Raw genomic sequence first — 12,561 nt, forward strand, 5'->3', positions numbered from 1 at the left:
GTGATGGGACAGAGGGAGGGAATATATAAGGACAGGCCGAGGGTGTATGAGAGGTCATAGGAACTGGATAACTGCAGTATTGTTTATATCTTTACAGGTAGGTTTCTCAATTTTACTGGCTTCATTTAATATTAGAGAGTGGAATTTTATTGACTGAAGCTAAGGAATTAATTTAACATTGTATGTAAATTTAACTTTGAGGATTAAAAATTAACCATGCATGTGTTATAAGAACATGACACACAATGGAGCTGCATTGAGGTCAAAGCTGAGGTAACGTATTCATAATAACTTTTATGCAACGCCTAATGGCTGCTGGCCATTAAATGTAATGCTGGAACAAAAGGATAATAGTCTTGGTTTTCTTCCTCTTTTCTCTTTGAATTTCTCTCCAATTAGCTTGGTATTCTCCAGTGTTCTCTAATCTCCCTCCCACACACAGTTTTTCCAAACATATCCTTAAGTCATGGCTGACTTTGACACAATTCTGAAGTTCTGGGCTCCAGTAGAGGCGGACTTGAACACATACGGAGGTCTAGTTCTAACTCGGTCAGTTGCTTTTGGTAGAATATGCAGTCCAAGACAAAAAGGTCAATTGATAAAAACTACTAGTGTACTTTCTCTTCACAGTTTATTCATTGAGCACCCAGACACCCAAAAGCTGTTCCCCAAATTTGCGGGAATCGCCCAAGCTGACATGGCCGGAAACGCGGCCATTTCTGCCCATGGAGTCACGGTGCTTAAGAAACTGGGGGAGCTGCTGAAAGCTAAAGGCAACCACGCTGACATCCTCAAGCCTCTGTCCAAGACCCATGCCACCAAACACAAGATAGCCCTCATCAATTTCAAGGTCAAACTGAAACACATTCTAAGACTGTTGTCACAAAAGCTACATTTCAATTTCAAATTTCTATCCTGCTGGCATTTAATGCATGTTCCCAGCCTTGCCAGGAACTGTCAGATGCTCAAAGCATGCCACAAGATGCACAGTTATATTTCTCGTCTCCCATCTTCTCAAGCATTGAATAAAGCGAGCTGTCTTTCGTGACACTAGTCCTGGAACTTTTCTGACCCGTCATAATCTTTCTGATTGGTATGTAGGGAAATTTGTAGTCTGCTGCTTGACTCTTACAGCTGATCACAGAGGTCATCGTGAAGGTCTTGGAAGAGAAGGCAGGACTAGACAGCGCCGGGAAGCAGGCTCTGAATAACGCAATGGACGTCGTCATTGCCGACATTGACGCCGACTACAAAGAGATGGGATTCGCCGGCTGATGTCAGCTTGGAGATAGAAATATAGCTGTCTGGAATTTTGTCAAAATTTAGGACTGCTATTTTCAAATGAATATTATATATGTAGTCAAGTAGCTGAATTATTATTAATAAAGTGTTCTTGAACAGCTATTGCACAAAAGTAGGATATATGGAATTATTTTTTGTGTGTTTGTGCACATTTGTAACTGCTGAATAAAAATGTATATGAAAATCACTACTGACTGTATTGATTAAGATGATGCACTTTACACCAGTTAGGGGACTGACAGGTTTAAGAAAACTAAATTGAAGATTTTTTTTTTAAAGATGTTTTATTTTAGACCACTTTGACCAAGTTTCATCCATATGTACTTAACTTGAATCATTGTATAAGAAATGTTGGTAAAATATTTTTATTTTTGGCATATAAAAGAATGATAGAAAATACATTCTTAGCATAGTCTTATGAAAAGCCACAATTTGACATATTCTGGGATATAAACAAGCTTTAAGGTCATTTGGTAAAATTCCTGGCATATTTTGGATCATTTCTAAACAGCACCAATGCTATGCTGACACTAGCAACATTCCACAGGACCTTTTGTCACCCCCACCCATGTCTGACTCCACGTACGTGAACTTGAATTATGGATAATTGCCATGATGATAAGCTATTAATAGTCAATGTGCCTACAAATCCAGGAAGAAGACGTGACATGAGGCACAACCACCCCCCGCTCGTGGGTCTTGCCCTTCAGTATATCATGCCATTGAAATATCGGAAAAACAAATTCCTTCAGTATCGTAGCAATGTTCTGACTATTTTTATGGTATACGCAACATTCTCAATTGAATAATTCTGACATCAATTCACCACATTAAGGATATTCTTCAAATTCTCACAATTTACCCTTTTCTCTGAATTCCATCGTTCGCAAGAAATAGTCCCACAGCATCTGGCTTTACGTTAGCATACTAACGCTAGCAATCTATCAAAGTCTAACTCTTTCTTTTAAAATTCCTCCCAAAAAAGTGTGTTTGTTTGACAACTTTTATTCCGAACATTCAAATACACAAACAATACTGAGCTTCTCGTTTGCTATCAGACAAAATTCCCTGCATAAACCCAGATGAAATTGAGAAAGCAAAATAAACACGGAGAAAAAAAATGACATTCGGAAAGGAGTGAGAAGAAGCATAGCGTAGAAGTTTAAGCGGGCTACCACAAAATAGTGAGTGCAGCTTCACATTCATATCAAGCAAAGTAAAGGACAAGGCTAATTTGAGCAAAAGGCCATTTAATATTTTATGTTGACATTTATAACAAGACCTTGAGCAACCATGGCGGTAATTTCATTGAGTCAGTTATTTTTTAATGATTTGGGAAGAAGTTCATCTTCCTTCTAATATCAGAATTTATGTTCTTCAACTTTTGTGACATTTCAGTTTTACTATTCTATCTTCATGCTAATTCAAAAAGTACTACATTTTTGGGTTCATATTAAACTGAAAGGAATGGGACAAGCTTGAGTTTCAGTTTGAAATAAGATGAAGCCTGGCTGGGATCTTTGAAATGATCATTTTTAAAAAGGCCATTTTATCAGTTACCTCTTTTAACCAGTCACATTTTCACTATAAAAATTAAAAAAAACCGCAGAGGCAAAGATTCCAAAATTACCAGTTACATTCCTCAGCCCCCTCCCTCATGTGCCTCCAGTATCTTGCCGCCATGTTGCAAAAAAACACAAGTGAACATGAATGCCATATAATTGCCATGATGACAACCTATTAATAGGAAGCGTGCGTGTGCATCGGTGCAGGATGAAGAGGTGACACGGGGGGGGCACAAAGACTGCTATCAGCAAGCCCCCTTGGGGTCCTCAACCACTGCACTGCGATTAAATATTTGACCACATTTCAAGCCTCTTTCACGGAAAGGAATCAGTTTATGCGGAAACAGGAAATATTACACGTTCTATTTAACTGCTGGATACAGAATGGACAAAAAATACTTACAGATTAAACGGGTTTATTTGAGTACGGCACTGTGTACCTACTATTTGAGCGAGTGCTTAAATAAAAAGAAAATATGAGCACTAGTGGAAGATTACAAAGAACACACACTCATGTAAAAGTCTGCGCGCATGCCAGTTTGGTGGCACAAACTTAATCATAATCCACCTCATTCGTCTCAGAGGGCACGGTGCACATGGTCAGGTTGGACAGATAGAGTGCCGTCGTCATGGGAACGAGACCGGCCGCCACCTTCAAGATGGTCAGCAGTCTCTCCGAGGCATTGGTCACACCATCTGCCGTCTGCGGGGAACAAATATTGAGATTGCTGTCACAGCAGAGAAACTGAAATCCACTGCTCACTTTTTCTTTTAAAGATCTTTTCCTTTTAGGAATATTCTTTTCCCCTCTTTTGACACACCATAGTGACTTATCTTATTTTTATATAACTTATTTTCACACTTATATGACAATTAGTCATTTAAGCTTGCTACACCTCGAACGGCTAATTTAATTAATTAATTAATTTAATACATGTACATTGTTTTCATAATTTTCAAACTTATGAGTCAAATAGCATCACAGGATCTATTGTGTTTTGCTTGCATTTAAATATTTTTCCAGGATTGAGCAAACATGATAACAAAAAGGACACATTCTGGATTTTTGCAGTGCCTATGTATGGGATGAGGAAAGTTGTCACCAACCTGATCCTCAGCAAAAAGCAGCGTGCAGTGCAATGACGCGGCCAGCTTTCTGAGGGCCTCTAGGCGCTCTGGGGAGGCGATGACGCTGCGTGCTACAAGAGACACGCAGCAAATGGCTTAATTTTGTCCTCAAAAACAAGTGAGATGAGTTTTATCCTCCCTCTGACGTACCGTTGGTGGCCATGAAGCAAACCTTTCCAAGGAAATATGCCGGGTCCAAATACTTGAGGGAGGCTTGGGTAGAATGAAGACTGTGACGAAAATAAATTGAAATAAAGACCCAGGTGGAGTTCAACTTGTCGGACACTCCATCCATTTTGCAAAGCGCTTTGTCTTCATTTAGGCGGCAGGTAAACGAACGACCATTCATGCCAATGAACAATGTTGTCTTCATGGACCCGAATCATCGACCTTTTTGAAACTGATTCTGTTGCTGGTTTGATCATTGTTTTCTGTCGTCAAAGTAGATCTTTGCAAATGCAAATTTAAAAAAAAAATCATTATTATTATTTTTTTTTAATTACTTAAGCACAAAAGTCTGCTTTTGTGAAGGACTACAGAAATTACACATTTGTACTTTTCAATTAAACAATGGCTCTAAACGATGACTCGATTATTAAAATAGTTGGTTAATTTGATAATCAGTTAGTTGTTGATTAACTCTGACCATAAAATTGATTACTTTTGTAAATCCTATATTGCGTAGATCAGCACACAATTATGGTATTATGGTTTGAAAGAAATCCAGTACCTGAGCTCAGAAGCGAGATTGATGATAAAAACCACCAAGTCTATCCTGGGGCGGCTGTGTTGGTTCTCGGAGGGCAGAGGCAGACTCTTTGCTAGTCTCCTGTTTTAAAAACAACATTGACAAATCAGACTGCGTCATATCAATATTAAAAATGTCCACTTGTAAGCCAATCAAAAGGAGTTACAATGCCCCTCTCTCTCTCCAAGATTGACCAACGCAGACTCACTTGACAATTAATTGGGTGTTAGTAGGGCAACAGCTCACGAGGTGGATGAGGAGAGTGTCTTAACATGTCCTTGAATAAGACATTGAGAACTAATTACGCACAATGGGGCACTTTGCGAGCCGCCATCAGCCAGGATCGGCTAAAGTGCCCCCGCTGCTACTAAGGAGCCATATAAATACAGTCCATTGGGCAGGATAGACCTAATGCAGCATAAAACAATTAGTTCCTTTGCGAGAGCGATGATGGTTCATTTTATTGAATCGGAACACTGTCACAGCTCAGTAAGCCGGACACTCCAAAATGGCTATTAAAATATTTTTTTTCTGGTAATATCAGCAGTTTGGGGGGGATGAAGCACAACTCACACATTCAACGTGACTGCTGTCTCCTCCACAAGCGCTTCAGCTAATCTCTGCTGAAACTCTTCTTCTCGCTCCACCAGCTGAATTGAGAACAAAGGAAGAGGTCAGGATGAAATCTCTTCCCCAAAGTTGTTTTGACAAAGTATTTTGACACAACACAAAGATAATATTGGTCAACATTTCTTGCATGGATTAAGAGTAATTTTGGGGTGCTGAATCAGAATCTGGTGTTAGTTTTTGCAAAGCACGTCTTGTTTTTCTATATGAAAACCTTTTTCTAATTACATTTTGTGCAGTCAGTTAAAAATTCGTGCATGTTGCAAAACATAATTGCAACGGAAGGCAGCTACCTAAAGAATGTATTCCCAAAACTATTTTTATGTCCTATATGTCCTTAAACTCTATTTATAATTGACCGCAATTTACAAATACTAACGCTAAAAAAAGTAAACTTACCAATATACTTGCGGTGTTCAAAGCAAGCTGCCTACTAAAAGGTTTCAGCAACGACATGGTGAGCCAAATGCAATATTGGACTTTAACAGAGGTTTTAAGTGTGCAATGTTATTGTTTTGCTGTACCGTCCCCCCTGCGCCATTTTCCTTCTTGCGCGCTTCTTTTCAAATCATGCGTGACGTCAACATGCTTCCCCTATCTTTTAACTCACTGCCACCTTGAGGCCGAAATGAGCACTACATTGTACTACCATCGTAAAGTGCAGTCTTGTGACGTAATTTGCGGCACAGCGCACTTTATTTCCATATCCTGGTAGATATCACAACCTGACAACTAAAAATAACCCAGCTTCAAAGTCTTTCAATAAAGCTTTAGTTGATACCTTTAATAGTGAGTGTGGTACGTTAAAAAAAAAAAAAACAAGCGTAAGTTTGTGCGACACATTGCACATCAAGCAGAAAGTTTATTACACTTTTTGGCAGCACAGCAAAATAGAAGCCCCCCCCAACCCCTTCACCACCCCTAGCAGACAGCACGCCCCTCCGCCTCACGATAAGATGTAACCATGCACATCATGTCGCATCAGACACACAACAGTAGTAGTTTGATGACTCTGCAAGTTTATTCTCAAGCATCTTTACCTTGAATTAAAAGCCAATTATTAATTTCAATACCAGCTTTTTTTGGAATCAAAACGCACTGTAGTGGTTATGCAACGTTAATATTTCCAAATCCTTTACAATGAGGCACACCTACTGAGACTTAATAGTCCCGATGGGAAAAAGACAAACATTGAAAGTTGAACTAATGACTAAAAGGAAACCAGCATGTTGTGAGTAAGGTTGAACAAACTTCTCCTCACTCAAAATATCTCAGCATAAACAAACTCAAAGTCATAAAAGTTGCTTTGTTTTTTCAACATCCCTTGAGTCCCGCGTTATCTTTCCACCCTGCTAATGAACACATGCCCATTTTGAACGTGCCTGCCTTTGTCTCTCTAATCCTTGAACAATGAACGATGGATTGACGTTGAGACGTGCTTCGTCCTGATCCTCTCTGTTATCTTTAAATCTCTCCCGACTCCCGTTCCTCAGAGCTGGAATGTCGGTCCCGCTCCAAGGACAGAGATCTCTCCCGCTCCTGCTCCCTCGCCATGTCTGGGGAGGTGGACCTCTCGCGGTCCTCCCAGTCTTTGAACTCTGGCCGGTTGTCACGCCACTCATCCAAGACGCGCTCCTCACTTTGCTCCTTGGGCAGCGAAGGCTCAAAGTCACGGGTGTGTGATGATCTTTCTCCGGAGGACCTGTTTAGAAGATGAGTGCATTTAGGGACACGTTCATATTTTGTGACCCACAGGTCAACATTGCCCATTTCATCTACAGTTTCGTCTTGTATCTACTAAACTGGCCATGGAACCGAATCATTAAAAATTGGACTATCCATCACCTTCAACTTTAATGGTTCTGTTGAGTCTTCAAGAAATGACTCAAATTAATTTTGGATATGCGCAGATTTTTCCCCCCCCACTGAAATTGCACAGCTTAGTGGACACATTAATGAAGGAAAAAAGTTTTGAAATGACTCATCTTGGGCTCATTTGCCATTTAAACTGGTTTGTGTACTTGACTTGTATTTTTTTACATTCCAAAAACAGTCGACTATTCTCTAAAAAGATGACTAAGGCCACAAAGGAAAGGTTTCGAAGGTTTCAATAGTTGTCCCACCTCTTTCTCTTGTGCCTGTGAGAGTGCGAATGTGAGCGGTGTCTGTCCTTGTGCCGATGCCTCCTCTCTCGCTCCCGATCCCGGTCGCCGCCCTCTTCTCTAGAACGAGAAGAGCGGTGGCGCCTTGACCGGTGGGAGGACGAACTGCCTCCGTCTCTACATTTGAGCATGAGAAAATGGATCAAACATCAAGCAATGGACTTTGGATTTGACTTATTATATGTAAAAACACAGCGGCTATACCTGTATCGATCTCCGCTTCTGGATCGCGACCTGCATGGGAAAACATCATCACGTAAGACTGTATTGTACCTGATAGCAGTATGGCGTAATGGCAGCCGGGGAACCTCTTACCTCCTGCGCTCCCGCTCTCGCTCCCACTCTCGTTCCCTTTCCCGCTCCTTCTCTCGCTCCCTTTCCCGTTCCCGTTCCACCTCCCACTGTTTGTCCCGTTCGTCATCTCGTTCTCGTTCCTCTCTGCGTCTGGATCGCATTTTTTCTTGTTTCTCCACAACGGCTTTCTGCATTTGGAATGGGACCAGAGCAAAAATTCAGATGTGCCAAAGAGCTCTGTCTTTAAGATGTGACTCGCTCAGCAAACACTCTAGAACATTCCAAACTGTATCGGCTGCAAATGAGTGAGGCGCCTTACCCTGAGCTTTTCCAATTTCTCGCGAATTTCAATGAAGCCCAGGTGAAGTTTGCCTCCAAAGTGGTCAGCAAGACGCCGATCGTTGTCATGGAGCCCCAAGTACGCAGAGCACACCTCACACACACGCAGTTTTTGCTGCTGGAAACTGGAGGCTGGCATTGAGTTTCTGTAAACATCCTGAAAGAAATCAAAGAGATAAGCGGCCATTGTTTCGGAATAGAGAAGCACCTCGGCGAATAAGAGTTAAAGCAGTCTTCCGACCTCTGCTTCTTTCTTCAAGGCGCGGGTCTTCTCCACCTTCTCAAGCAACTGCTGGGCCTCTTCTACGTTGCCCTCGCCTCCCAGCTGCTCGGCGCTGGCAAGCAGCTTCCCGATCTCTTCGTTCAACTCGTGGACACGTTCGGCCTAAGCGAAGCCGCTGAGATTTAATGATGCAATGATTGCAGCTAATTGGTTGCTTTTGATTTTCTTGGTGCCACAATTGTCACCTTTGCTGTTACTTCCGCACTGATCTCATCTTGAGTCTCTGCTAACCGCTTCTTGGCCAGCTCGGTCCTGCGGTCGCAGTCGGCGATAAAAGACTGAAGGTGCTCAGCAGCCTGAAAACCAACACACAAGATTTATTGGTAGGTAATCACGTGCCGTGATGGTTTCGTCACCTTGACAAAACCGCATTATATACTGCATCGTACTGGAAAGTACAATTAATAGTTAAGAGTGAACATTACAAATAAGTTAACCGTATATGATGCTGGCATCCTAGGTGTCACTATACTGACTGATAATAGCGGGTCACATTTTGTTTAGATTCGCAATATTCCCGTTGTTGACTCACATCAAGCTCAAAAAAGTATTCATGCTCCTTGGAGGCAATCTCAAAATCTGCTCTCAGGGCCAGGTCATGGACTTTGACACACTCGCCGAGGTCCATTCTCTATAGGGTCAGAAAAGATAAGTGCATTAAAATCAGCAACTACGCAAGCTTATTAGATCACGTACAGGTGCAATGGTGAACATTTGTTGACTTAAGGGCAATATGACTTCTGAAACAAGTTTGCTAGAAAAAATAAAAGTTCTATATGGAATGCAAGTCTACTAGAGAGCTTGGTGTTTATCTTCAACCTAAACTGAGTCTATTCAGTGGAATATGCAGGCTTGCCAAACTGAACTTGAAATACAAACATCGGCGCATCAAACTAAGAAGAGAAGTCCAATTCTCCAACTTTGGCATCATCAGTAGAGTTCCAAAGGGCTGCAGCAAAGATCAAACTAATCAAAACAGCTACCTAAAACATTGTCAGAGTGATAATTAATGACAAGAACATGGATATTTGGTGCAAGTGTGTGTGTGTGAGAGATACTCACAGTGCCTGAGAGAATGTCATGAGGGCAGGAATCCAAAAGGTGACTTTTGCACACCCGATCATCCGAAAATTTAATCCTCTGCCTCATGGAATCTCCTATAAAGAAAGAAAATAGCAATTACAATAATAAGTCACTATCACTCTATGACATCACTGCCATTATACTCACCAATATTGTTTTCTTATGGAGGGGGGGGGGGGGTCACCATTTATCACTTACCCTTTATCGACACAGGTGTCATTATCGATGACTGTAGTTTAATCTCACTTTGCACTAATTGTAAAAATATATTTGAAGCATATTTAAACTACTCTATACTTGTCACTTATAATGACATCAAAAGCAAGTTTTTCTTTATATATCTTAAAATGATGTGAACACATCGATGCTATGCTTTGTTATTATTGCTATTAAATTATTTACTTTCTCTCACGGGATGGGTTTAAATTAGTATCTCTCAATCGACAAATTAGGTGCAGATCGTTGAGTCACATTGGCGTGATTACCGCGTAGGAGCCCGTTTAAAAATGAATGAAAGCCCAGAGGGGAGCCGTAAAAAATAATACATGCAATGTTTCAACAACATTTTAGTGGCAAATTTAATACTACTGTTGACATATGTACAACAGGTAGCTAACTCGCCTCATGACTGGCAAAGCATGCGAGCCCCAGTTAGCAACCGAGCTAATGCTAGCACCAACACGAACTCCAAGGCACGCATGCTAATGTTAGCAGACGAGGTGAATTTCAGCTGTTTTAAAATGAGTTTCTAGTTGAAGACCAAACCGTGCTTACCGTCTCTCCCCGTCCCCATGAGCTGGTCCAGCATCGCTCGCATCTGAGCCTGGGCAGACATGTTGGTGGCGAGTAAGTTCCTTCTTCGCCGCGGTCTTCACACATGTAAACGTCCTCGGTCGCCTAGGCCTCGGTCACCAACTTTCCCCTCCACAAGGCGAAACTTTTAGCCAGGAAGCTGAGCGTGAGCGTTTTAGTATACTTGGGGGTTGTTGGAAAAACACCCCACTCAAAAAGAAAAAGTGACTTTGTGGTCGGGCTGGGAAAAAAAAAAAGCGAAGCGCCTGTTTGAAAACTGGCGGAGTCACCAGGTCGTGTGGCAGCAGCACAAGTCAACGCTGGCTTAGGGGTGGCTTTGGTTCAGCGCACTGAGTCGATGGTCGAAAAAAGTCACAACTTCCTTTGTAACATTGTGTATAATTGTCGCCCGGTGGCTAAAAGTTGACCATTTTGATTTCGGCGTTCTTTTCTTCCGTCTTCGAGTCGACTTCCCGTCCGCGCGCGTTCTCGCGGAGAGCGCGCACACTGCTGCTTCCGCCTCCCTTGCACCGCTACTACTAGTTTAGCAACATCAATTGTCTTTTCATATTTTGTGTAAAGGTCTGTTTATCTACATAAATGATAAATTAATTAAAATAAATAAACGGTTACACTTTATACAATATTTAATAACTACCAGAGTTCAATTAGACAACGCGGTAAAGAGCTCATTTAACACACAAGAAGAGCCTTAAATATATGATTAAATTGTGATTGGTGACGACTCTGTGTATTACTTAATTCGACGATCTTGGTTTAATAGCATTTAAAAAGTAATTCAACTTCGACCCCGTGTATGATAAAGGCTGCAAATGAAACTGACGTCATCCAAAGGAAACACCCGGAACGTCATTTTTTTGCCACCGCCCACAATTTTACATTGGGAAAAATGGCGACGAGTATTTTACGGTTCTCCCTGCGACCGAACATCAGGAATGCTGGACTACTGACTCGTAACAATGCTTCAAAAACATCATATCTAAACAGGACGACGCAAACTCGAAATGCAGTTTCGTCGTCATCGGGGGCAATCCTACCAAAACCAGATAAAGTAAGTGTTTTTGGAGGTCGTCTTGTCAATGCGAGAAAAATGACTAACCATGTGGGCGGGATTTCACGTTTTATGACATCTCTTTTAGCCAATCGCTATGCTGATACGGGTCTGTATTTGTCAAATGAGCCAATGAACGCGTGTTTACACAAGTTACAGGCAATATCAGGAAATACATTTTGGCTATATAATAAAAACAATAGCGGATGATTGGAATTACTCTCTTCGGAAGAAAATAGCATTGCAATTATCATAAATTTAACTAATATTTTCTTTGTTGTCGAGTTCTTTAAAGAAAACGCTCCTACCAAATGCTGCTTTTTTTTTTTTTGCCGTATGCGCAAAAATGTCCAGCGCAAACGATGACTAATGCAGTACAGTACACTGTAAGCGTTGAGTGATTTGTCAATATTTATAATTCAAATATTTCCCTCTCTTTTGCTCCCATACGAACTAAAGAAATTCCTGTATTTTTGGGTAGTTCATATTAACCTTCCCTGTTGGGCTTTAATTACTCCATTATGATCATATATAATCTGAATAATCCGATTAGTGCACAAACACGAATTTATATGCATCAACAAATATTAATCTTGGGTCATCGACTTTTTAAAGTCTAACATCCATATTTTGGCATTGTTCCAATTAGACGCCCTTCGGTCTCATCCGCATGACTGCAGTGGTGGTGCCATTTCTCTATGTGGGAACTCTAATCAGCAAGAACTTTGCTGCTCTATTGGAAGAGCATGATATCTTCGTTCCAGAGGATGATGACGACGACGACTGAACTGACACTGATTTATGCAACCTTGGGTAAGACGTGCCCAATTTGTGCTGTTTTAGTTTGTGTTGCATTCTTCAACTTGACCTGTTTTTTTTTTTTTAATTATGTACAGGGTGCATTGTTGAGTCCAAGAATATCATAAGGCAGAAGGAAAACGAGGAAGATGAGGCATCTGTCCTTCCAGATACATCCACCTACCTCTGCCCATCTCCATCCTCTGTCCTCCACTTTATCTGTCACCTTAACATATTTGAAATTCTCATATCATGTGAGGCTTTAAATAATTAAAAGCATTCACTCTTGTTTGCATCTTGTGAACTCAATAAAGCAAGTCAAAAACCATCTGCGTGGTGGCGTCACAAGTTTTGTTGTATCACTTGTG

General features: G+C 41.2%; 4 protein-coding genes across 5 annotated transcripts; 2 read left to right on the forward strand and 2 right to left on the reverse strand.

Annotated features, from left to right (window-relative positions):
- The first annotated feature begins 41 nt into the window (after positions 1-41).
- Positions 42-1,356, forward strand: mb (myoglobin). 2 transcript variants are annotated; one of them, XM_085911783.1, is made up of 4 exons: positions 42-97; positions 443-549; positions 631-850; positions 1,135-1,356. In XM_085911783.1, exons 2-4 carry the CDS (start codon positions 467-469, stop codon positions 1,273-1,275), a joined length of 444 nt encoding a protein of 147 aa, XP_085767909.1. In that variant the 5' UTR covers positions 42-97; positions 443-466; the 3' UTR covers positions 1,276-1,356. The 2 variants fall into 2 exon arrangements, with proteins under 2 accessions (XP_085767909.1, XP_085767908.1); XM_085911782.1 differs by having other exon boundaries at positions 50-97; positions 400-549.
- Positions 1,357-3,265: 1,909 nt separating this feature from the next.
- Positions 3,266-5,932, reverse strand: cenpm (centromere protein M). The gene is made up of 6 exons (XM_085912239.1): positions 5,770-5,932; positions 5,317-5,393; positions 4,726-4,824; positions 4,146-4,225; positions 3,975-4,066; positions 3,266-3,570 (listed from the first exon to the last, which is right to left on the reverse strand). Exons 1-6 carry the CDS (start codon positions 5,824-5,826, stop codon positions 3,421-3,423), a joined length of 555 nt encoding a protein of 184 aa, XP_085768365.1. The 5' UTR covers positions 5,827-5,932; the 3' UTR covers positions 3,266-3,420.
- Positions 5,933-6,369: 437 nt separating this feature from the next.
- LOC147057046 (putative RNA-binding protein Luc7-like 1) lies at positions 6,370-10,931 on the reverse strand. The gene is made up of 10 exons (XM_085912608.1): positions 10,306-10,931; positions 9,511-9,605; positions 8,981-9,079; positions 8,634-8,744; positions 8,407-8,550; positions 8,146-8,322; positions 7,848-8,014; positions 7,737-7,766; positions 7,494-7,649; positions 6,370-7,072 (listed from the first exon to the last, which is right to left on the reverse strand). Exons 1-10 carry the CDS (start codon positions 10,364-10,366, stop codon positions 6,835-6,837), a joined length of 1,278 nt encoding a protein of 425 aa, XP_085768734.1. The 5' UTR covers positions 10,367-10,931; the 3' UTR covers positions 6,370-6,834.
- A 231-nt stretch (positions 10,932-11,162) lies between these two features.
- Positions 11,163-12,521, forward strand: smdt1b (single-pass membrane protein with aspartate-rich tail 1b). The gene is made up of 3 exons (XM_085912609.1): positions 11,163-11,395; positions 12,045-12,208; positions 12,292-12,521. The coding sequence occupies exons 1-2, from the start codon at positions 11,234-11,236 to the stop codon at positions 12,180-12,182; spliced, it is 300 nt and encodes a 99-aa protein (XP_085768735.1). The 5' UTR covers positions 11,163-11,233; the 3' UTR covers positions 12,183-12,208; positions 12,292-12,521.
- Positions 12,522-12,561: the final 40 nt, after the last annotated feature.

The sequence above is a fragment of the Syngnathus leptorhynchus genome, chromosome 5 (assembly GCF_054491065.1).
Source record: "Syngnathus leptorhynchus isolate UIUO chromosome 5, UIUO_Slep, whole genome shotgun sequence".
Taxonomy (NCBI): Eukaryota; Metazoa; Chordata; class Actinopteri; order Syngnathiformes; family Syngnathidae; genus Syngnathus; species Syngnathus leptorhynchus.